A 22,475-nucleotide genomic window follows, 5' to 3' on the forward strand; every position below is an offset into this window, starting at 1 on the left:
GATTACAGGTGTGAGCCACCGTGCCCGGCCAAGTGTTCAATTCTAACTGTATCTTTGGGTCTTCATTTCCTTATGAAGTCTCCTGTGCCACATACAAACTGTATTAAATAAATTTGGATGTTTTTCTCCTGTTAATCTGTCTTATGTCAGTTTAATTCTGAGTCCCAGCCAAAAAACCCCAAGATGGTAGGGGATAAAATTTCGCCTCCCCTACAGCTGTAAATTACAATGAAAACACTAATAGTGGCCTGGTGTGGTGACTCATGCTTGTAATTTTTGCACTTTAGGAGGCCGAGGCAGTCGAGATGAGTGGATCGCTTGAGGTCAAGAGTTCAAGACCAGCCTGGCCAACATGGTGAAACCTCACATCTACCAAAAATACAAAAATTAGCCAGGTGTGGTGGTGAGCACCTGTAGTCCCCAGCTACTCGGGAGACAGAGGCAGGAGAATCGCTTGAACCCGGGAGGTGGAGCTAAGATTGTGTCACTGCACTCCAGCTTTGGCAACAGAGCGACTCTGTCTCAAAAAAAAAAAAGAAAAGAAAAGAAAAGAAAGAAAGAAAAAGAAAAAGAAAAAAAAAGCGCTAATAGTAACATCTACCACATTTGTCAAATGCACATTTTGTGGCAGGAACTGCTCGAGGCTTCTTCCATCCACCCATCATCGCAGACCTTAGGACTGCCTTGCAAGGAAGGCAAGGTCTCAGTCCTGCTGTCAGAGGTGAAGAGGTGGAGATTCATAGGGTGAGAGGCTTAACTAAGGGTAGCCAGCCAGTAAGGAACACTGGCCCCCTCCTAGCCGCATTGCCGTGGCAGCCCCCGAACCCCACTCACACTGCAGGATCCTGATCACCCTTTCACCCCCAGCTCCAGCCCTGAGAAAGCAGGGAGAATGGGCTGCAGTTCAGGTTGGATGTGAAATGGGAGCTCTGACCCAAGAGGACAAGGCAGGGCCAACTGGCTTTGGCGGGGGACACAGTGGCCAAGGGCCACTACCCTCCTCTCACTCACCCACTGCACAGAGAGCCCGGTGTAGGAGGCACTCTCAGACACTGGCTGGTGCGGAGATTCTGCAACATGTCTGAATGTCAGGCTCAGGGGAGCGTTTTATTTATTTATTTATTTATTTTTTTTTTTTTTGAGACGGAGTCTCGCTCTGTCACCCAGGCTGGAGTGCAGTGGCCGGATCTCAGCTCACTGCAAGCTCCGCCTCCCGGGTTCACGCCATTCTCCTGCCTCAGCCTCCCGAGTAGCTGGGACTACAGGCGCCTGCCACCTCGCCCGGCTAAGTTTTTTTTGTATTTTTTAGTAGAGACGGGGTTTCACCGTGTTAGCCAGGATAGTCTCGATCTCCTGACCTCGTGATCCGCCCATCTCGGCCTCCCAAAGTGCTGGGATTACAGGCTTGAGCCACCGCGCCCGGCCGAGGGGAGCGTTTTAAAAAATACAGACTACTGGATACAGCGATTCGGGTTGTGTAGATCTGAGCCGAAGTGCGAGGTGGAAGGGCAGGAATGTGTATTTTGGAGCCTCTGACGGTTCTGATGCATAGGCAAATTTAAGAACCTGGGGTTGGTCCAACCTCCTCACCAACAGTCAAGAAAACTAGAACTCAGATGACAGACGTGTTCTTCCTAGTTGTATAGTAGGAAGCGACAGTCAAGATTCAAATTCAAACCCAGGTGGGCCTAGCCACCAACATTAGACTGCCCCTCTTGGAAGGAGAAGGCCAACTTCAACACCAACCATATCTCTGGAGGTGGGACTAACATCTGAGCCTGGGACTAATAGAAAAAGCCCCAAGGCAAAAGATGGACTTAAATATATAAATGTAGTTGAAATTTCTGGAAAACTCACTTCCAAAAAAATTAAAATCCATGAAAAATAAAAAGGATAGCATATTAGAAGCAGTATTTGCAGCGAATAATACAGAGTTATAACACCTGTCATCTATCCCTCTATCTGTTATCTTTTTTTTTTTTTTTGAGATGGAGTCTTGCTCTGTCTCCCAGGCTGGAGTACAACAGCGCTATCTTGGCTGACTGTAACCTCTGACTCCCTGGTTCATGCGATTCTCCTGCCTCAGCCTCCCGAGTAGTATTTTTTTTAGTAGAGACGGGGTTTCACCATGTTGGCCAGGATGGTCTCGATCTCCTGACCTCATGATCTGCCTGCCTCAGCCTCCCAAAGTGAGGGGATTACAGGTGTGAGCCACTGCACCAGCCTCTATCTCTTTACCTTGACAGTCTGTTCAACTGGATCAAGATATCTTCAAGGCTTTAATTGGCTAAATAAGCAAAGAGCTTAACTGTGCACATAACACAATAATTAGTAAACAAATATTTAATGGAGAATGTTTAATCTGGTCAGTAAGGCTTTAAAATGTAAATTAAAACAATGTACCATTTAAAACTATATTATTATATATGTACATATTGTCAAAGTCAAAAATGTAGAGATTAATCTCTAAATTTAACATTTTATCTCAGAAGCAACAATTGCAATTTGGGGCATACACACAGACTGGGTGGTCTTTAGTATAGCCAAAGAACAAAGAGATGTTTGGGGGTTTTATGAAAAGGAGAATTGTTTTGAAAGATACTTCATTGGAGCTAGTAAGGTTTTGGGGATGGCAAGCGCTGACTGGTGAGCGAAGGTGGTGGGTAAAACTAGTCTTAGAGTTGCAGCAAGTTGTTTCAGTAGCCATTAGATACTAGTTTCAGGTTACAACAGGCGGTTTCAGCAGCCAAGCTCATGGAAAATTTACTTCTCGGAGCGATGTTATATGTCCCAAGTGCTTTTTCCCCCAACCCATTGACTCTGATTTAGTTGAGTATGGCAAGAATGACCCAATTTGTACAATCGACTTTCACAATATATACATATTTAAATTTGTAGGAAAGGATTGGGAAGGATATACATGGTGGCAGAATTTTCTCTTAATATCGATTCTTTCCCCCTTAAAAAAAATCAACCAAGCACTTGTATTATGGGGGGAGCTGGGATTGGAGAAGCTGCAAAATGCTCAGTTTAAAAACTACACTGGGCTGGGCGTGGTGGCTCACGCCTGTAATCCCAGCACTTTGGGAGGCCGAGACGGGTGGATCACGAGGTCAGGAGATCGAGACCATCCTGGCTAACACGGTGAAACCCCATCTCTACTAAAAAAATACAAAAAACTAGCCAGGCGTGATGGCGGGCGCCTGTAGTCCCAGCTGCTCCGCACGGAGGCTAAGGCAGAAGAATGGCTAAACCCGGGAGGCGGAGCTTGCAGTGAGCTGAGATCCGGCCACTGCACTCCAGCCTGGGTGACACAGCGAAACTCCTTCTCAAAAAACAACAATAACAACAAAAAAAACCCTACACTGCACAGCCTCCCTGTGGATAAGGGTGGTCAATTAGAAATAAACTGATATCAGGCTGGGCGCAGTGGCTCACGCCTATAATCCCAGCACTTTAGGAGGCCGAGGTGGGCGGATCACCTGAGGTCGGGAGTTTGAGACCAACCTGGCCAACATGGTGAAACCCCATCTCTACTAAAAATACAGAAATTAGCTGGGCGTGGTGGTGCACGTCTGTATTCCTAGCTACTCAGGAGGCTGAGGCAGGAGAATCACTAGAACTGGGAGGTGGAGGTTGCAGTGAACCAAGATCATGCCACTGCACTCCAGCCTGGGCAACAGAGTGAGACTCCATCTCAAAAAAATTAAAAAAAAATTTTAGAAAAGAAATAAAGCGATATCATATGGTAGGGGGACTTTAGGGAAAGCTCTTTAGAGAGAGGCTGATACATCTGGGAAAAACTATGGTACTGCCCCTCCAGCCTTCTCCTTGTTGCCTAGAAAGCAGGCATGATGGCTGGAGCTCCAGGGACAATATTAGTCCATGTGGAGAACTTAAGGATGAAGCCATAAACTGAAAATGGGTTCTTCATGACTAATGAGCATGGGCCCACCATGCTAGCCCTGAAATGCTATGTGCAGACTTCTTTTATGTGAAGAAAACAAATCCTATCTTGTTTAAGCCTAAGCTATTTTGGTTTTCTGTTATATGCAATTGAACCTAAACTTAACTGATACACACACCAAACCTCTCTGGAAGTGTAAATGGGACTTTCACACTTCAGTTTCTATGCTATGCTCTTGCTTGCATTTATTATTTTAATCTTTTACAATAGACATGTGTTTGTGTATTACTTGTATAAACATCTGTTTTGGAGCGCCAGCCCCACCACTCCCTAGCTCTGTGACCCTGTGCAGTCAATTTCTCTGAGCCTGTTCCCTTATTTGTAAAATGGGCACGATGATAATAGAACTTATCTCATTTGTTACTGCAGAGCTTAAATTAGCTAATGTACATAAAATCTTGGTACAGTGCGTGGCTTATAGCTATTGCTGTACTACATTTTGCTACCACCTAGGCACTGGTGGTGGCAGAACCAATTAGAAAAACCCAGGACATGTTGCTGAGTAAAAAAGCAGGTTGCAAAACTGGCATGGGGATGTGATCCCTTTTGTGAAAAATTATTTTTATGTCTACATCTATATGTATATCTATGCAGATTATACATATAGATGGATATGTATATCCAGAGATGCCTGGAGGGATGGTTGGCCAAATGTTAGTAGTGGTAATTTCTGGGTAGTAGAATTTTTGCTTTATTCTATATGGTTGAAAGATAGCATATATTAACTTTTGAGCAGGCAAATAAAAAAAAAAGAAAAAAAACCCTTTGGAAAACAATGTTCCAGTTCTCATGCCAAGAATCATTAAAGCCTTCGTGCCTTTTGACCTATCTCACTTATGAGAATTGACCTGAGGAAATAATTCAAATGAAGGAAGAAGCCATATCCACAAAAGCATGCACTACGGCAGTATTTATTATAGGGAAATTGAGCAACCATGTAAGTGACTTACATTAGGGTAATGATGATTAAATTATTCACTCATTGGAACATTGTGCAACAATGAGAATAAGATGATGACCATGTAGCAATGTGGAAAACTGCTTATGACAACAGAATTGAAAGGGACAGAATGCAAAATTAGATCTGGGCCAGGGTCACATCTGGGTAAAAATATGGCATGCATTTGGACTGGGACTGGAAGGGAACAGAGGCAAATAAAAACAATGTAATTTGTTGGGACCACTGATTACGGGTGATCCTTTTTCCTTTTTCATTTAGAATTCTATCCAATATTTCTATTTTGTTATTTGTTTCATAATAATTATTTTAAAATTGGCTTTAAAAATCCCCTCAGGGAGAAGGGGCAACAGGGAGAGAAAGATAAAAGGGAGACCTGGGATTCTCCCAGGAGGCGGTCCTCTGAGTAACAGAAACTCAGAGGTAATGTACAAGACATGGAAATTAGACTGAGTTCCAACTCAGTCTTCTACCTAGGTGGTCCCAGAGGTTGTATCCTCTTTGCTTTCTGACTTGGCAGTGATTAATCAGATGGACCAAACAGTTGCCAAGGCAGTACTGATGATAAAGCTAGGATCAAGAATGCTTTTCAGGCTGGGTGCGGTGGTTCACACCTGTAATCCCAGCACGTTAGGAGGCCAAGGTGGGTGGATCACAAGGTCAAGAGATTGAGACCAGCCTGGTCAACATGGCAAAACCCCATCTCTACTAAAACTACAAAAAAATTAGCCGGGTATGGTGGCATGCACTTGTAGTCCCAGCTACTCAGGAGGCTGAGGCAAGATAATCACTTGAACCTGGGAGATGGAGGTTGCAGTGAGCCAAGATCAAGCTACTGCATTCCAGCCTAGGGGACAGAGCGAGACTCCATCTCAAAAAAAAAAAAAAAAAAAGAGGAATGCTCTCCAAGTTGGAATCATCTGGAAAAACTGATCATGCTTGCTATTGATGAGGCTGTACAGAAAAGAGCGCTAGCAGGCTGGCAAGAGTGTGAACTGGGCAGGCTTCCTGGAGGGGTAGCCTGGCATTGTGTATCCAAACAAAGGATGTGCAAATCCTTAGAGTCAGCAATTCCACTTCTTGGGACTTATCCTAAACCTAAGAAAATGATCAAACCGCCTTTTTCAGGCAGCCGGGAAGATGGCGGACATTCAGACTGAGCGTGCCTACCAAAAGCAGCCTACCATCTTTCAAAACAAGAAGAGGGTCCTGCTGGGAGAAACTGGCAAGAAGCTCCCGTGGTACTACAAGAACATCGGTCTGGGCTTCAAGACACCCAAAGAGGCTATTGAGGGCACCTACATTGACAAGAAATGCCCCTTCACTGGTAATGTCTCCATTGAAGGGCGGATACTCTCTGGTGTGGTGACCAAGATGAAGATGCGGGGGACCATTGTCATCCGCCGAGACTACCTCCACTACATCCGCAAGTACAACCACTTCGAGAAGCGCCACAAGAACATGTCTGTGCACCTGTCCCCCTGCTTCAGGGACGTCCAGATTGGTGACATCGTAACAGTGGACAAGTGCTGGCCACTGAGCAAGACAGTGCACTTCAACGTGTTCAAGGTCACCAAGGCTGCCGGCACCAAGAAGCAGTTCCAGAAGTTCTGAGGTTGGACATCAGCCTGCTCCCCACAATAAAATAAAGTTATTTTCTCATTCCACCCCCTCCAAAAAAAAAAAAAAGAAAATGATCAAACCAGTGCATAAAAATATTTACATAACATGTTCGTCACAGAGTTTATATTTATCAAAAATTAAGCAGGGCGCAGTGGCTCACGCCTGTGATCCCAACACTTTGGGAGACTGAGGCGGGAGGATCACTTGAAGCCAGGAGTTCAAGACCAGCCTGGGTGGCTGGGCGCGGTGGCTCACGCCTGTAATCCCAGCGCTTTGGGAAGTTGACATAGGTGGATCACGAGGTCAGGAGTTCAAGACCAGTCTGGCCAAGATAGTGAAAAGCCATCTCTACTAAAAATACAAAAAGTATCCGGGCACAGTGGCAGGCACCTATAATCCCAGCTACTCTGGGAGGCTGAGACAGGAGAATCAGTTGAACCTGGGCAGCAGAGGTTGCAGTGAGGTGAGATTGTGCCACTGCACTCCAGCCTAGGTGATAAGAGTACGACTCTGTCCCCCCCCCCAAAAAAAAAGACTAGCCTCGACAACATAGTGAGACTGCACCTCTGTAAAAAATTTAAAAATTAGCTGGGCACGCTGGTGTGCATCTGTAGTACCAGCTACAAAGGGATGGAGAGGTAGGAGGATCACTTGAGCCTGGGAGTTTGATTTTGAATTGTTTGAACGGTGGGGGCAGAGGTTGCAGTGAGCCAAGATTGCGCCACTGCACTCCAGCCTGGGTGAGGGAGCAAGACTCTGTCTCAAAAAAAGAAAAAAAAAAAAAAAGGAACTAGAGGCTGAGTGCGGTGGCTCACACCTGTAACCCCAGTAATCCCAGCACTTTGGGAGGCCAAGTGGGGGAGGATTGCTTGAGCTCAGGATTTCAAAAGCAACCTGGGTCTCATGGCAAAACCCTGTCTTTACAAAAAATTTAAAAATTAGCCGGGTGTGGTGGATCCAGCTACTCAGAAGGCTAAGGTGGGAAGATTGCTTGAGCCCAGGAGGTTGAGGCTGCAGTGAGCCGTGACTGTGCCACTGCACTCCACTCTAGCCTGGGTGACAGAGATGTCAAAAAGAAAGAAAGAGAAAAGAGAAAGAAAGGGAAGGAAGGGGCTGGGCAGGGTGGCTCACGCCTGTAATCCCAGCACTGCGGGAGGCCGAGGCGGGCGGATCACCTGAGGTCAGGAGTTCAAGACTAGCCTGGCCATGGTGAAACCCCATCTCTACTAAAAATACAAAAAATTAGCTGGGCGTGGTGGTGCGCGCCTGTAATCCCAGCCACTCAGGAAGCTGAGGCAGGAGAATCGCTTGAACCCGGGAGGCAGAGGTTGCAGTGAGCGGAGATCATGCCATTGCACTGCAGCCTGGGCAACAAAAGTGAAACTCCGTCTCAAAAAAAAAAAAAAAAAAAGAAAGAAAGAAAGAAAAGGAAGGAAGGAAAGAAGGAAGGAGAAAAGAAATGAAACGAAACTGGGAAAACAACATCTTTTGGCATAACCATGCATCAGTACACTATGGAGCCACACTGTAATCCCAACACTGAAAAATTGGATCTAGATATAAATTTACCATGGAAAGACACTCAGTACATATTAGATAAGACAAGAAAGCTCCAAAGCAAGATGTGTATTGTCCCATTTTTGTAAGATTGTGTATCTAAATACATTCATTTGTGTATCAGAAATTCTGCTAAGATACACACCAGAATCTTAACAATAGCTAATCTTTGAATGGTGGGATTACAAACTGAATCAGGCAGTTTAGTCTCAACTATGGTGCGGCAACAACTGGAAAGTCTACTGGTCTACAATGGCAGGGGCTAATTTCTCCCTACCGTTCGTGTCTATTGTGGCTGGCTGCTCTGACCGTCTTCTTCACCCTGGGACCTAGGCTGACTAAACAGTCTCCATGTGAACATTGCAGGTCACTGCAACAGCTGATGGACCACCCACCGGCTCTTACAACCAGTGCCAGGCACGTTTCGTGGCCCTTCCAGGTTCAATAAGGTAGGGGTATATAATCCTCCCCAGGCCCTCAGGTGAGGCTCAAGCCAAGGAGGGGTAGCAAATATTTTGGACATAATACAATCTACCACAGTGATTTCATTCTATTATTTAAAGTTCTTTTCTTTGCAGAAGGGGGTGAGAGGAGAGTTGAGTGGTCTCACGGGCATGATGCCAGCTACAAGGGGCTAGAGAGCTGATGTGGGAGGATCACTTAGCCTAGGAGTTTGAGGCTGCAGTGAGTTGCGATCCTAACATTGCACTCCAGCCTGGGGGACACAGTGAGACCCTCACCCTCCCTGCCCCCAAATTTGAGAGGTCTGGACTTTGCCTAATTTAAGAGGCAGACCACCTGACCTTGACCTACAGCAAGGAGAAAACAATGATGGGACAGAAAGTTCTGGATGCTCAGAAGTGTTATGCCAGGCCTTCTACTTACTGCTTATAGGACTTGAGTTGAGTTAGAGAGCCTCCATGAATGTCCCTATCTAAGACGGAAATGAAAAGGGCTGTCCTGTCGACCTCATACTACTCGGCAGCAGAGAGGGGTGGCTCAGGTGGAAGACTTTCAAATGATCAGTGCTCTACCTGCACGCAGAAGGTTTGGTGCTTCAAGCTGTAACCGCATACCCACATGTACTACACGTCCCCAACTTCATCACCAGAGGGGGTTGTTCACCCCTTTTACTCATGTCCATGTAGGGCAGGTGAAAGGATGACAACCCAGGTCCCACTATGGGGGAGGAGAAGCCCCCGATGGATGAGCCATGGAAGGGCTGGGATATGAAATGAAGGCCCCCCTTCTCACTTTGTCATGAGACACTGGAAATAGCCGTGTCTCCCTTTCCTCCTGCCCCCAGTCTCCTGGGATGGAAGGCAAAAAATGATTGTAATCAGGGTTCCCAAAAGGGAATGATCACTAGGGTCATCTATGAGCATTGAAAAACTAGATTCCAGGGCTTCAACTCCAGGAGCTTCTGATTCATCTGGTGAAGGAAAGCCTAGACTGAGTCACAGAAGGTGATCTGTGCCACCCCCATTTGGCCCTGGCTCCTACCCAGCTCCTCTGCACAGGCCTCATGAGGTGTCCTGGCAGGGAGGGCCCGGACATCTCAGGTGGCATGAGCCCTGGCAGCTGGGAGAAACCTGAGTGGTCCCAGGTTATCTGATGGTGCACCTGCCTCAGCCCCGTGCTGGCTTCTTGAATGTCAAGATCAGGCGAAGTCTCAGGAAGCAGCTCCCTGAGCAGCACAGGTCACCCCACAGGCTGCCCCAGGGCCAGGCTTTCCAGGACAGCAAGGCCAATGGAGGTGGTAAGAAAAGGGTATTCTCCTGTCCTGCTCCTAGTCCCTCTGAACTAAACATGCTCCTGGCTCCCACGACCTGCCTGCACACCTTGACTGATAAGCCTGGAATTAATCTCTTTACACATCTGTCAACATGGCAGTGAGTGCCTTGAGGGCCAGGACAGGTCTTGTTCCTCCCTGCATGCCCAGTGCAGTCCCTGGCACACCATTTGTGCTTGCTTAATATTTCATGAATAAAGGAGAGGTAGTAACACTTACCAAGTTACCACAGGGTCAAGGAAGGACTGATATTCACACCCACTGGGCACATGGGAAGCGCACGTGCTTACCTGAGAGGTGGGGAGGCCCCATTCTTAGTCACTCAGCTAGAGGCTGAGCTTAGCATGCCTCATTTGGCAGTGGTACTGGATTACTTCTGGCATCCTGGTACCCTATGACATAAGGTATGAAACTTATGGAGCCTCTTCCCAGGAAAATGCCCCTCCCCACTCCCTCTGTCTCACACGTATAACATACAACTTCCAGGTTAAGAGTATCACCCCTTCACCAGGCACAATGACTCACATCTGTATCCCAGCACTTTGGGAGGCCAAGGTGGGAGGATCACTTGAGCTCAGGAGTTTGAGACCAGCCTGGGAAACATAGGGAGACCCTATCTCTACAAAAACTTAACAATTGGCCAGGCATGGTGGTGCACACCTGTAGTCTCAGCTACTTGGGAGGCTGAGGTGGGAGGATCGCTTGAACCTGAAAGGTCACAACTGCAGTGAGCTGTGGTCATAGCATTCCAGCTTCAGCGACAGTGAGGACCTGTCTCAAAAAAAAAAAAAGTATCAGCCCTTTAAAAACTGAAAAGCTCTTTTTTAATGGAGAAAGGCTAACATTGTCTATTATTGTATGTAGTTAATGAATTTATTTATTTATTTTAAGACGGAGTCTCACTGTCACAGGCTGGAGTGCAGTGGCACAATCTCAGCTCACTGCAACCTCCGCCTCCCAGGTTCAAGCGATTCTCCTGCCTCAGCCTCTCAAGTAGCTGGGACTACAGGTGCGTGCCACCATGCCCGGCTAATTTTTGTATTTTTGGGGGACGGGGGGGTAGACAAGGGGTTTTGCCATGTTGGCTAGGCAGGTCTTGAACTCTTGACCTCAAATGATCCACCTGCCTCGGCCTCACAAAGTGCTGGGATTACAGGCGTGAGTCACTGTGCCTGGCCTGATGTCTACAACTTTTAAATTATTCAGAAAAAAAAAATTATACACACATATTTATCTAAAGATGAAGTAAGTGTGGCCAAAAATTAACAATTGATGAATCTATAGGGTGACCACGAAGTCTGGAAACATTTTATTTTTTGGAGACAGTCTTGCTATGTTGCCTAGACTGGTCTCAAACTCTTGGGCTCAAGTGATTCTCCCCGTCTTGGCCTCCCAAAGTGCTGGGATTATAGGCATGAGCCACCCCGTCTGGCCTACCATATTTTTCAATAGATTGAAGATGTTCTTGATGGCATTATGAATATTTGCCTATTTCCAGACTTTACGGATACATAATAGACAAAGGATATATAGCCTCCATTGAACTATTCTTTCATCTTTTCTGTAGGTCTGAAATCCTTCAAAATAAAATGTAGTGAGTGGGGAAAGGAATCTTAGCCCTAGGGTAAGCTTCTAGTCCCGAAATCAGTATTCCACACTCTAGGAAAGAGCTCAGACAAAGGAGAGGACCACAGTCAAGGCAGGCTCCAGATGTGTTTATTAGGCTATTGAATAGAACCATGTGACCATTTCTGTAGGTAAAAGGACAAAGGAGAATTACAAACACTTTGGGTCTTTCCCGAATTCTCTCCCCTTTCTCTGGGCAACTCCACCCACCTTCACTCACAAAGGAAAGGCACAGGGGGAAGGAAGTGGGTTAGGGGACTCAGGAGAGTCTGTGTGGCTCCTACCACCCCAAACTTATTCTGGTTTCCCGAAGATAAGAGGCAAGGCTTGCTCTGATCTTTTCCAGTTCTCAGAGTCCAGCAGGCCACTGTGCTGGACACATCCATGGATCCACCAACATACATCAGTCCTTCTGTGTTCTCTCCTGCATAGTAGAGGCTGGAAGCCTAAGAACTATATTCCTCAGAATTTCCTGCCAGCCAGGATTTGCTTTAAAGTCCACTAATGAGAGGCACTTCTAGAAACCATGATTCCTTTTCCAGCAGTAGCAGACAGTAGGCATGAGTTTTGGAGCATCTTCTGAGCATTTTCCTGTACATCATCTGCTTTTGTGCAGCTGGAAGCTAAGACCATCAGCAGGAGTTTTCTGTGCCTCCTGCACGTTGCTGATTTCTGACAGTTGCTACTGGCTTTCTCCAATTTTCACTTCTCTATCCCTTTCAGTGGTTTTATAAATACTTCATTCCTATAGTAGATCCGTTCCTGCTTATATTAATAATACCTAGAGGGGACATGGTTTTCCTGACTCATCCAGCTGTCGTAGGACCTTACTCCAAAGTAAGGAAGGCTTCTCTTGGGGAGGTAACTTCCTGTAGAAAGATTTCCAAACACCGTTCATTATTTAATGCCAAAAAGGTAAACAGAAGCTGATGTGGGTGGTAAGCAATTCCCAGCCATGGAACACATGCTGGCCTGTGAGTCCTGAGATGCTGAATGGGATGCCAGTTCCCCGACCAGAAATATCCTCCCATCTACCTCACTGCTGCCATTCCCCTGGGGATGCCAGGGGGCAATGACCACATAGAGCAGAGACGGCACCTGACAATGGAGAAGAGATGTCTGAAGTACCGACCCAGCTCTCAAAACCCACCTGGAGTTACCCTGGAACACAGGAACATTTGGTCATCCTCCTGGCACAGGGGAGGGGGTTCTCTGCTGCCAGGCCTCTTGGAGCTGAGGCAGGAGGGTCAGCAAGAGAGAGTCCAGCACAGCCAGACCCTCCCAGGAACACCGAAGACCCCTGGAAAACCAAGAGGCCTGAAGGTGACTACTTCATCTTACTAATTTCAAGCCATCCCCCAGCAGGGCCAAGCCCCCAGCACCCGCAGGCCCCTCCTTACCAGTCAGTCTTTCTCACTTCTCTTGGGTCTGTGGAGAGCTGTAGTCAGGGCTCCCTGAGATGCCTCAGCCCCCTCTGCCTGGCACCCCCCAACACACCTGTGATCCAGCTGCAGTAGGCCCTGCTCCAGCAGCTCCTGCACCTCCTTGTTCGCTCCAAACACATCACACAGGGTCAGCTGGGGATCAAACTGCTGCCAGTGCTGGGGAAGCCAGAGGGTCAGAGGTGGGGGAGCTGGCCTGGCTACTCTGGGCCACGTAGTTGGGGTGTGGAGAGAGGTGGGGGAGGGTCTAGCCCAGCATGGAAATCTCAGCAGCTGACATGCATGAAACCAGAACCAGGCCAATGGGCCAGCAGGGAGGAGGGCACCTTCACTCCTATTCCACTGAGGCTGGAACCCAGCTTCCAGCCAGGCCAGGCCTTCCTCTATTCCTCCTCTCTTCCCTCCCCTCTCAGCCAGCTCCAGCCAGGGCTTTATGGCTCTGACTTTATCCAGAGAAGCTCTGGGTTTGCTTGATCATTATCTACTGTGCTTCCTATGAGAGGTTTCAGTGCTCCTTAAAAACAAGTGGAAACCTTTTATCTATCTATTGCTTCAAAGAGCTCAGAAAATTGAGGCTGAGAGAGGTGAAAGGATTTGTGTCGAAGGTTGCAGTAAAATGTGGGCTGGAACTTGGGTCTCTGCAGCCCTGGTCTCGGGTTCTTAGCTATGCGCCACTGCTCACTGCTTCTGCCCACCAGGCCTCAGCTGGACCCGGGCCCCACTTCTAGCTGCCAATCTCACAGAAATTGGAGGTGTATGTGTGTCAGGGGGTGGAAGGGAGGGGCACTAATTCCGCAAGACTAAGGAGAGAGTTGTGTGCAAGAATCCCAACTCCTTACCTGGTGAGTGATCCCCACATCGGTGCGTAAACCCAGGGCCAAAACTTCCTCCAGCCTCAAAGAAAAATCATCAAGGAGTCTTAGAGAGGAGGCCTGTGTGCCTCCCATTCTCCAAATTCCTCACTGAGATGCATTTAGAGGTTAACAGGGACCATACAGTATGTGGCAGGGCAGGGGCCAGGGCAAGGCAGGAAATAAAAGATGTACAAATAGAGGTGGTCCTGGGGTGTGGGGACCCTGGAGGAGAGCCCTGTGCCCTTGGATGCTCACAGCTCCAGCCTGCCCAGGGGGACACGCTTCCGGGTGCCATGGCCGAACATCATCACCTCCTTCATCCAGTTGTCAGGTTCCAGTGTCTGGATTCGAGCCTCCCGGGTGTGGCTTCCAGCCCCCTGGGGCATAAATCGCCCATGGGCCCCTGACAACATCAACAACCATCCCCACATTAATGGCTGTTAATACTATGTGCTTACCAGATTTAAATCATGTGCTCCCTAGAGCAACTGCCTCTAACACACTGGAAATGTAAATTCTTTTTATTTTATTTTTTTGAGATGGTATCTCACTATGCTGCCCAGGCTGGTCTTGGACCCCTGGGGTCAAGCGATCTTCCCACCTCAGCTTCCCAAGTAGCTCGGATTAGAGGCACGAGACACCAGGCCCTTTTCTCTTTTTTCTTTTTAAATCATCTATCCCAAAATGCCAAGACATATAAATTCTTAGGCTCTCCTCCAGCCCTGTCCAGTTGGAAATTCTGGAGGTGGGGCCCAGCAGCCTGGGTTTTAACAAGCCCTCCAAGAGATTCTCACACACACTAAAGGCTGAGAACCGCAGTGCAAGGTGCGACATTAAGCCCCTTATAATTCATGCTCAACAGTTCTATAGGGAGGTATTATTTTTTTGCCACATTTTACATATGAGAAAATAGAGGCTTGGAGAGGTTAATGTGGCCCAAGATCACACAGCCACGACACTCCTCTCCTGAGTCATTCTTTCTGTAGTTCACAGGACTCACCAGGCCCAATGCCAAGGTACTGACCACACTGCCAGTAAGTCCAATTGTGGGTACTGAGCGCCCCCTGCGGGGAGGGAGGAAATAGTGCAGAGTGAAGAGGGTGGGTCTAGTTTCTGCTTAGGTAAGGGGCCCCAGGTTAGAATGTCCCACCATCTCAGGCCTGAGAGCACCCAGTCAGGATCCTTCTCTTTAGAAGGTCACAATGCCCCGGTCACACTGCAGTCTGCTCATCCTCCACCTCCAGCCACCAGCCCCAGAACTTACATTCCGGGCAAAGTTGGAGACCTCATACTGGCGGAAGCCAGCCTCCCGAAGGACAACCCGGCCCCTCTGGTACATCTCAGCTGCGAGCTCCGGGTCAGGGGCTGGAAGGACACCCTGCTGCACCTGGGCGAAGAGTGCGGTGCCCCGCTCCAGGGACAGCTGGTAGAGGGAGAGGTGGTCGTCACAGTGGTGCAGCAGTTCCTGTAGCTGCCCAAGCCACAGCCCCACCTGCTGGGCCGGCAGCCCCAGCATGAAGTCCACAGACACGCGCCCAGGAAAGAGGCGCCGGGCCTCTGCCAGCGTCCGCAGAGCATCGCAGGCCGAGTGCGTCCGTCCCAGCAGCCGGAGCTCAGTGTTATCTAGGGACTGGGAAAAGAGGGTGGGTGTAAGCTCAGAGAGAGAAAAGAACGCTCCACCCCATTGTAGACACAGAAACAGGGAGAACACAGCATGTGGCAGGCAGCTGGAAGGCAGGAGCTGGAAGGCTGGCACCAAGAGCTACCCTTCACAGAAGGGTTGCTATGTGCGAAGCACCTTTATGAAGTGTCTAATTTAATCTTTGTAACCTCCTTTGTAACCCTCCAATATTAGTTCTATTTTACAGATGAGAAAACTGTGGTTCAGAGGTGTTAAGCAACTTGCCCAAGGCCATACAGTTGCAAAGTTCGACCTGGAATTTAGGACCGTCCGACTCCAAAATCAACAGTCTTTATTTACTTTACTTTTCATTTTTAAATAATTCTAGCCTATAGAAAAGTTGAAAGAACATCACACACACAAAAAAAAACCTTCATCTAGATTCACCATTTGTCCAGATTTCTTTCTAAACATACATACATGTGATTATGCTGAATCATAGTAAGTTATAAACCAGCACTGTCCAAAAGAACTTTCTGCAATGGTGGAAATGTTCAGTATCTGTATTGTCCAATATGAAAGGTAGTAGCCACATGTGGTTATTTAAATTTAAGCGAATTAAACTTAACTTACCACATTTCAAATGCTCAGTAGTCTGTGGCTAGTGGCCACTATATTGAATAGCAGTTACAGATATTATACTCCCTAACCTCTAAATACTTAGGTGTGTATTTCCTAAAGAACAAGGACACTCTCTTACATAACCGCAATCCAATTACAGAGTTCAGGGAATGCAACATTGACACAACACCATTACATAATACACTGTCATATTCAAATTTGGCTAATGGTCCCAACAACATCTACTGTAGTAATTTCCTCCTTCCTCCCCAGTCAGGGGCCACACATTGTATTCAGCTGTCTCTTTTGTCTCCTTTAGATTCTCAGCCTTTGTCTCTCATGACATTGACATTTTTGAAGAATACAGGCCAGTTGTTTAAAATGCATAATTTAATGAATTTAAATACATTATGTATGATTATTATAATTATTATTTAAATGAATTGTTTAAAATGAATAATTTCTAGAGATTGGCTGTATAACATTGCTTATAGTTAACAGTGCTGTACATTTAAAAATCTGTTAAGAGGGTAGATCTCATGTGGTCTGTTTTTACCACAATAATTTTGTAAAAGTCTCTTAATTCAGGGTTTCCTGATGTTTCCTCACAATTAGATTCAAGATATGCACTTTGGGGTAAGAATATCTTAGAAGTGATGTGTTTCTCTCAGTATATCCCATCAGAACAAAGCCCACAACCCTGAAGTCCTATGGAAATATCAGAGCTCAACCTGAGAGGACTAAGGTTTCTCCCTACTTAAAAACCTTCAATGGCTACCTATCATTACTAGGACAAAACCCAGACTCCTTAGTAGACATAAAGGTTTTGGACTTTACCTTGCAGCCTTGTCTCCAGCCTCTCCAGTCACAAGGAATGACTCACAGCTCCCCCAAAACATGCCAGGCTCTTCCATGTCCTGTGTCGTTTCCCCCACACTCCCTCACCTGGTGAACTCCTCTTCATTCAAACATCATCTCCTCCAGAAAAGTTTCAGTGATTTCATCAGAGTGACCTCCCTTCAGGTTGTACTCCGGAAGCCTTTTATAGAGACTCCCTTTACAGGTGGCATTTACCATGCTGCAATAATCTAGCTACATGTCTGCATCCCCCATGTCTCCAGTCATGTAGCAAATCCTTTTTGACCACCTACTATGTGCCAGGCACTATGGTGGGTGCTTGAAATAGAAAAGCCACACCTGACCCTTTCTCATGAAGTTTGTGGTCTATGACAGCAGCAGACAATTAAGGAGTTACAAAAGTGTCACACTAGGCCCTACTGTGTCCCTGGCACCCAGAATGTGCTCAATCAATGTCTGTCCAATGAATGAATGTGACCAAAGAGGAGATAGCACTGAAGGGCAGGGTGCACTGGGATGGGCTGGGTGCCATGGGTTACCTGGAGGCCTATGGACAACCTGTTGACCCCTGCTGCCCCAAACTCTGCCAGTCTGGAGCCTGGAGTTGAAGTGGGATTAGCCTCCAATGTGACTTCCGAGTCTGCAGGCAGGTGGGCTGTCTGTGCCACAGCCTCCAGGACAGCAGCCACCGTGTGGGGACTGGCTAGACTGGGAGTCCCCCCACCAAAGAACACAGACTCCACCCTGGGGAAAGAGGATGGAGAAATGAGACCTGGGGGAGCCCTCGGGGATGCCTGCACCTATCCCCCACCACTCCTCCAAATAATTCCCAAAACGCTGCCTACAGCCCCCACTACCCACCGTTGCACCCCGCTGAGCCGCAGCAGCGTCTGCGCTTCGGTCACCAGACACTTCTGCATGGCAGCCTCCTCTACGCCGCGAGGGATGTACTTGTTGAAGTTACAGTAACTGCAGCGCTTCTCGCAGTAAGGCCACTGGGGGCAGTGGGTGCAGGTGCACGGTGAGAGCTGCCCTGGCCACTTGCAGGGTTTAGTCGCACACATCCCCAACCCCATCCCCACCCCCATCCCGAGGTCCTTCCACAGTAGCTAGGACATCTAGGCCACACAACTCCCCAAGGCAGTCGCACTGGGGTTATTATATCCACTTCAATGTGAGAAAACTGAGGCTCACTCCTTTGTTACGCTGCCTCTTCCAACCAGCAGACGTCAGGAAGGAACGCAATCCAAGCTCTTTCTGGGATCAAAGAATTTGCATACAATTTTCCTACGGGCCATTTTCCCAGCTACCGAATCAGAACACGGCTCTTAAAAAAATTTGTCTTCGGCCGGGCGCGGTGGCTCAAGCCTGTAATCCCAGCACTTTGGGAGGCCGAGGCGGGTGGATCACGAGGTCAGGAGATCGAGACCATCCTGGCTAACATGGTGAAACCCCGTCTCTACTAAAAATACAAAAAACTAGCCGGGCGTGGTGGCGGGCGCCTGTAGTCCCAGCTACTCGGAGGCTGAGGCAGGAGAATGGCGTGAACCTGGGAGGCGGAGCTTGCAGTGAGCCGAGATCGCGCCACTGCACTCCAGCCTGGGTGACACAGCGCGAGACTCCGTCTCAAAAAAAAAAAAAAAAAAAAAAATTTGTCTTGCTAAGAGGAAAACTGTTGTGAAATCTGAACCATTTGGTCAGTCACCGAGCTGGTGAGAAGCAGAGACTTCAGGTTTCTGTACCAAGTCATTTCCCTGCCAAGGCACCGGGTCCCATCCCAGACCTCGTACGGGGGCACGGAAACACGGCAGGCGGGTTCATAGAGTGACAAGCCGCCACCTGGGTTTTGTACCGCCACGGTCACGGCCACCGCTGCGGCCCCACACTGCGGGCTCCGCCCCCGCCCTTACTCACGTGTACGTAAAGCGCCGCGCGCCGGCCCGCAAGCTCAGGACTCGGGGACCCTCCTGCGTCCTCCACGCGGCGGCGCCTCTGGGCCGCTCTGGCTGCTGCCGCCCAGCCGCGGGCCCGGGCTCCGGGGAGCGCCATGGCGCCCAGCGTGGCGCGGGGCACAGACCCGAGTAAGAGACGCGCGCAGGGCTCACTGTGAGTCCGGAGCCGGCGGAAGGAAGAGGGGCTGCGTGACCGCGCGCCGAGAGGGCCCGGGCCCAGGGCTGCGGCGCCACCTGTCGGGCGGCCGGGCGCTCACCGCGGCCGCCTGTCGGTTCTTTCCCCAGTCTGCCGAGCGGGCTGCCTGCCTTTTGGCACCGTGTGCCCGGGCGAGTTCCCGGACCCATACAGGAGCTCTTAGTTCCGTCAATTCCTTGACATTTGACGTGCCTGGCTCAGAACTGGGCGCTGGGGACATCTAGGTGCGCAAAGCCAGGTTGCCTTCTGACAGGTAAGCCAACCGGCCAGGACAGGCAAGGCTTAATTAATTCCTTGCCTGCTGGACACCAGAGCCGTGCGCCCAGTGCTGTGAGGTCATCTGTTATAAGAGTGTGGGAGTCAGTAGGGGAGAAGAGGCACTTGGGCTAGATCTTTCTTTTAATTTCATTAAAAAATATTTGGGAGAGGGGAGGTCTTGAACTCCTTGGCCTCAAGCGATCCTGCTGCCTTAGTATCCGGAGTAACCAAGGATTGTACTGGCATGAGCCACCACCAGGGCTATGCGCTGGATCTTGGAGGAGCAGAAAATCCCAGGGGCAATTGGCTTGGCCGGGAGAGTAGACTGTTTTGGGTCAGGGCAACCCAAGCATCTGGAGGTGTACGTGCTGGGAGGACAGTCAGATGGTGTGTGCAGGAGAGACAGCACAGGGGAACGCCTGGGGAAGCAGGCACGTGAAGAACTGTCCCACAAAGCAGAGACATCATGGGCTTCAGAGGCAGGTGGTGCAGGACAGTTCTCCCAGTGGCCTTGAACTGACCTGGTTCTCCCCCTCCTTTCTTGCTTGTAGTTCTCGAGAATAACTGTAGATGCCTGTAATCCCAGCACTTTGGGAGGCCGAGGCGGGCAGATCACTTGAGATCACAAGTTCAAGACCAGCCTACCCAACATGCTGAAACCCCGTCTCTACCAAAAATACAAAAATTATCCAGGCGTGGTGGTGGCCACCTGTAATCCCAGCTACACAGGAGGCTGAGCAGGGAGAATCCCTTGAACCTGGGAGGCAGAGGTTGCAGTGAGCTGAGACAATGCCACTGCACTCCAGCCTGGGTGACGAAGCAAGACTCTGTCTCAATAAATAAATAAATAAAACTGTAGAGTGTGCAGAGAATGCAACATCCTGAGGGAAGGAAGGTCTGGCCAGCACAGCCATGCTCTGTTCCAGTCCCCCTAGAAAAAGGATGTCCTTCAGCACTTCAGCCCAACATGTCACATGGCCTCAGGGTATAAAACCCAGGGCGGAAGCCAGGCGAAGTGGCTCACTCCTGTAATACCAGCACTTTGGGAGTCCGATGAGGGCAGATCACAATGTCAGGAGATTGAGACCACCCTGGCTAACACAGTGAAACCCCATGTCTACTAAAAATACAAAAAACTAGCCGGGCATGGTGGTGCGCACCTGTAGTCCCAGCTACCCGGGAGGCTGAGGCCGGAGAATTGCTTGAACCTGGGAGGCTGAAGTTGCAGTGAGCCCAGATCGTGCCACTGCACTCCAGCCTGGGAGACAGAGTGAGACTCTGTATCAAACAAACAAACAAAAAACAGGGCAGGCTGGTTTCTGGGGTCCCTCACTTCAGTACAAGTCTGGCTGGCTGGGCGTGTTGGCACACACCTGTTATTGCAACACTTTGGGAGGCCGAGGCGGGTGGATCACCTGAGGTCAGAAGTTCAAGACTAGCCTGGCCAACATGGCGAAACTCTTGTCTCTACTAAAAAAAAATAAAATAAAAAAATAGCTGGACATGGTAGTGCACGCCTGTAATCCCAGCTATTAGGGAGGCTGAGGCAGGAAAATTGCTTGAATCCCGGTGTTCACACCACTGCACTCCTGCCTCGGTAAAAGAGCGAGACTCCATCTCAAAACAAACAAACAAACCAACAACAAAAAAAGTCGGGCATGCACAGATGACAGTCCATCCCCCATCTGCCTCAGCAGTTTTCCTGAGCCTTAGGGGTCCAGCTCCAAATAAATCCCAGCCTTCTGTTGTCCCTTACTGCCTACCTATAGGTAATAAACACACTGCATGTCCCTTGTGTTTACCTCACTGGACTCAGCGTTATGTAACTTGTGGGTGTTCACCTCACTGGACTTTGACAAGTTGGTAACCAGTGTGCAGTGAACCTGCTTAACAGACAGCTGGGTTCTGATCCAGTGGTGCGACCTTGAGCAAGATACTGAACCTCCCTGAGTTTCTGTTGGGTCATTTGTGAAGTGGGACCAATGGCTACTTGATAGGATTGTTGGGAAGATTTAGAGACAAAATAATGTGAAAATACCTAGCCTAGAGACTGGTACTGAAAGTACCTTAAACCTATGTTCATTTCCGAAAAAGTTAAGAGGAGGCTGCTGCTGCTTTGGGCAGGCATGCTGGGAGGTAAGGGGGCAGGCACGCTGGGAGGTAAGGGGGCAGGCACGCTGGGAAGTAAGGGGGCAGGCACGCTGGGAGGTAAGGGGGCAGGCACGCTGGGAGGTAAGGGGGCAGGCATGCTGGGAGGTAAGGGGGCAGGCAGGAGGCAAGTTTCCATTCCTGTGAGCTGGAAACCTATGTGCCTTTTGGAACTCAGCTGTTTTTATTTCTTAGGTCAAGGTACAACCTGCTTTATCTGGCCCTGCCTACTAGGGATGCCCCAGGTTCACCAATCAAACCAAATAAAAAATAAAAATGAGGCTGGTTGGTGAGGAAGGGGGCTGGGGATGGGAGATAATAGTTAAAGAGTATGGGGTTTCTTTCTTAGGTGATGACAATGTTTAAAATTGACTGTGGTGATAGTTATACATATTTGTGAATATACTAAAGACCACTGAATTCTATACTTTAAATGGTGGATTGTCCCAGCACTTTGAGAGACTGAGGTAGGAGGATTGCCTGAGCCCAGGAGTTCTAGACCAGCCTGGGCAAAATAACAAGATCCTGTCTCTACAAAAAGATGTTTAAAAATTAGTTAGAGCCGGGCGCGGTGGCTCAAGCCTGTAATCCCAGCACTTTGGGAGGCCGAGATGGGTGGATCACGAGGTCAGGAGATCGAGACCATCCTGGCTAACATGGTGAAACCCCGTCTCTACTAAAAAATACAAAAAACTAGCCGGGCGAGGTGGCGGGCGCCTATAGTCCCAGTTACTCGGGAGGCTGAGGCGGGAGAATGGCGTGAACCCGGGAGGCGGAGCTTGCAGTGAGCTGAGATCCTGCCACTGCACTCCAGCCTGGGCGACAGAGCGAGACTCCGTCTCAAAAAAAAAAAAAAAAAAATTAGTTAGACATGGTGGCACATTCCTACAGTCCCAGCTACTCAGGAGGCTAAGGTGGGAGGACTGCTTGAACCAAGGAGTTTGAGGCTGCAGTGAGCTATGATCATGTCACTGCACTCCAGCACGGATGACAGAATGAGAT

The 22,475-nt window shown here is 48.8% G+C and overlaps 2 protein-coding genes across 3 annotated transcripts; one reads left to right on the top strand and one right to left on the bottom strand.

The window, feature by feature from the left end:
- Nucleotides 1-6,051: 6,051 nt before the first annotated feature.
- LOC112610032 (40S ribosomal protein S11-like) lies at nucleotides 6,052-6,539 on the top strand. The gene has a single exon (XM_025363297.1). The coding sequence runs from the start codon at nucleotides 6,066-6,068 to the stop codon at nucleotides 6,537-6,539; it is 474 nt and encodes a 157-aa protein (XP_025219082.1). The 5' UTR covers nucleotides 6,052-6,065.
- Nucleotides 6,540-11,597: 5,058 nt separating this feature from the next.
- On the bottom strand, nucleotides 11,598-19,162 carry RSAD1 (radical S-adenosyl methionine domain containing 1). Of its 2 annotated transcripts, XM_025363085.1 has the most exons (10): nucleotides 18,834-19,162; nucleotides 17,781-17,914; nucleotides 17,459-17,663; nucleotides 15,084-15,449; nucleotides 14,820-14,883; nucleotides 14,075-14,222; nucleotides 13,805-13,859; nucleotides 13,021-13,124; nucleotides 12,674-12,823; nucleotides 11,598-12,392 (listed from the first exon to the last, which is right to left on the bottom strand). In XM_025363085.1, exons 1-9 carry the CDS (start codon nucleotides 18,966-18,968, stop codon nucleotides 12,706-12,708), a joined length of 1,329 nt encoding a protein of 442 aa, XP_025218870.1. In that variant the 5' UTR covers nucleotides 18,969-19,162; the 3' UTR covers nucleotides 11,598-12,392; nucleotides 12,674-12,705. The 2 variants fall into 2 exon arrangements, with proteins under 2 accessions (XP_025218870.1, XP_025218868.1); XM_025363083.1 differs by having other exon boundaries at nucleotides 11,598-12,823.
- Nucleotides 19,163-22,475: the final 3,313 nt, after the last annotated feature.

This window comes from Theropithecus gelada, chromosome 16 (genome assembly GCF_003255815.1).
Source record: "Theropithecus gelada isolate Dixy chromosome 16, Tgel_1.0, whole genome shotgun sequence".
NCBI classification, from domain to species: Eukaryota; Metazoa; Chordata; class Mammalia; order Primates; family Cercopithecidae; genus Theropithecus; species Theropithecus gelada.

Coding starts and splice junctions, on each gene's coding strand:
- LOC112610032 (XM_025363297.1), top strand. CDS start 6,066: ATGGCGGACATTCAGACTGAGCGTGCCTACCAAAAGCAGCCTACCATC.
- RSAD1 (XM_025363085.1), bottom strand. CDS start 18,968: ATGGCGCTCCCCGGAGCCCGGGCCCGCGGCTGGGCGGCAGCAGCCAGA. Junction 15,450..17,458: donor GGTTGTCCATAGGCCTCCAG/GTAACCCATGGC, acceptor CTCTTTTCCCAG/TCCCTAGATAACACTGAGCT. Junction 14,223..14,819: donor GTACCTTGGCATTGGGCCTG/GTGAGTCCTGTG, acceptor TGATGTTGTCAG/GGGCCCATGGGCGATTTATG.